The sequence below is a fragment of the Cariama cristata genome, unplaced genomic scaffold (genome assembly GCF_000690535.1).
Source record: "Cariama cristata isolate BGI_N322 unplaced genomic scaffold, ASM69053v1 scaffold17284, whole genome shotgun sequence".
Lineage (NCBI taxonomy): Eukaryota > Metazoa > Chordata > Aves > Cariamiformes > Cariamidae > Cariama > Cariama cristata.
Genome location: NW_009611515.1, coordinates 330 through 1,866, shown reverse-complemented (window position 1 = coordinate 1,866; position 1,537 = coordinate 330). Strand labels below are relative to the sequence as shown.

The 1,537-nt window shown below is 58.6% G+C and overlaps 1 protein-coding gene across 1 annotated transcript in view; it reads left to right on the top strand.

Annotated features, from left to right (window-relative positions):
- Window positions 1-300: 300 nt before the first annotated feature.
- The window catches only part of LOC104160213 (protocadherin beta-15-like), a gene marked incomplete at its 3' end in the record, with an annotated part of 1,560 nt that continues 323 nt past the window's right edge, over window positions 301-1,537 (top strand). The window contains exon 1 of the mRNA XM_009698293.1: window positions 301-1,535. Coding sequence (XP_009696595.1) covers window positions 301-1,535 — 1,235 coding nt within the window. The remainder of the gene's footprint in view (window positions 1,536-1,537) is intronic.

Below are 1,537 nucleotides of genomic sequence, written 5' to 3'. Positions count from 1 at the left end.
CCCGCAGAGCTGCTCCTAAAATGGGAAGAGAGAGGAACTATTCCCCTTTGTGACGCTGGGTGGGGATGTTGGCCACGGACCGGCGGTTTCTCTGCCCATCCCGGGTTTACAGGCACAGGGAGACCAAAAAAAAAGCCGTGTGAGCTGCTCGGGAAGGGTGGTTGGGCACGGAGTCGGGCTGCCTGGGGGGCTTTCAGACCCCCTTACCCTGGGATTCCTGCCAAAAGCCCCTCTGCCTCGGACGCTGCTTAAAATATGCTGGGAATCACGGAGGACGGCGGATGGCTTTTCTGGAGAGTAATGGCGAGTGGGAGACGGAGCAGGGACAGCAAGAGGCAAGTGATCGTGTTTATTCTGTGCGTTTACGTGTGTCAGAGCGGGGCCGAAACCCTCCGTTATTCTTTGCCAGAGGAAATGGAAAGGGACTCCTTTGTCGCCGATATTGCAAACGACCTGGGGGTTGCTCCGAGCCAGCTCGCAGCTCGCAAGGCCCGCGTTGTGTCCGAGGGAAACGAGCAGCTTTTCCATCTCAATCAAAACACCGGAGTCCTGACGGTAAAGGAGTCGTTGGACCGAGAGGAGATCTGTCCGCAAAGCGATACCTGCACGCTCTTCTTTAAGATATTCTTTGAAAATCCCTTGCAGCTGATCCGGGGGGAGGTGGAGGTTCGTGACGTGAACGACAACTCCCCCGTGTTCCCGGAGAAGGAGATGGTTTTAGAGATTCTGGAAACGGCATCTCCTGGGTCCCGTTTTCCTCTGGAAAGCGCCCAGGACAAGGACGTGGGCAGTAACGGTTTGCAGAACTACAGCCTCGGGTCCAACCCGCATTTCTCCCTCGCTCTCGGAACAGGGAAAGATGGAGTAAAATACGCGGAGCTCGTTCTACAGCGGCAGCTGGACCGCGAGGAACAACGAGAGATGAATTTACTCCTCACCGCCACCGACGGGGGCTTGCCACCCAGGTCGGGCACGGCTCAGATCCGGATCGTGGTGCTGGATGCCAACGACAACATCCCGGTCTTCGGTCAGGAGTTCTACGAGGTTCACCTGGCTGAGAACAGCCCCCTGGAGCAACTGGTGGTCAGGGTCAGGGCCACGGATCCCGACGAAGGGTCCTATGGGAAAGTGCGGTACGCCTTCACCCAGACATCGGAGCGGTCCCGGCAGCTCTTCGAGCTGAACCCTGCCACCGGGGAGATACGGGTGGCGGGCAGCTTGGACTTCGAGGAAGCGAAAAACTACAAGATGGTGGTGACAGCCACGGACGGAGGCGGCCTGTCTGCGCATTGCAAAGTGGTGGTGGAGATCCTGGACGTGAACGACAACGCCCCGGAGATAACGCTCACCTCCCTCACCGCCTCCGTTCCCGAGGACGCCCCACCCCGCACCGTGGTGGCCCTGTTCAGTGTGCGGGACCGGGACTCCGGGGACAACGGCAGGACGGAGTGCGCGATCGACGGGGATTTGCCCTTCAGTCTTAGCCCTACTTTTGATAATTACTACGAATTGAGAACAAACACGGCGTTGGACAGGG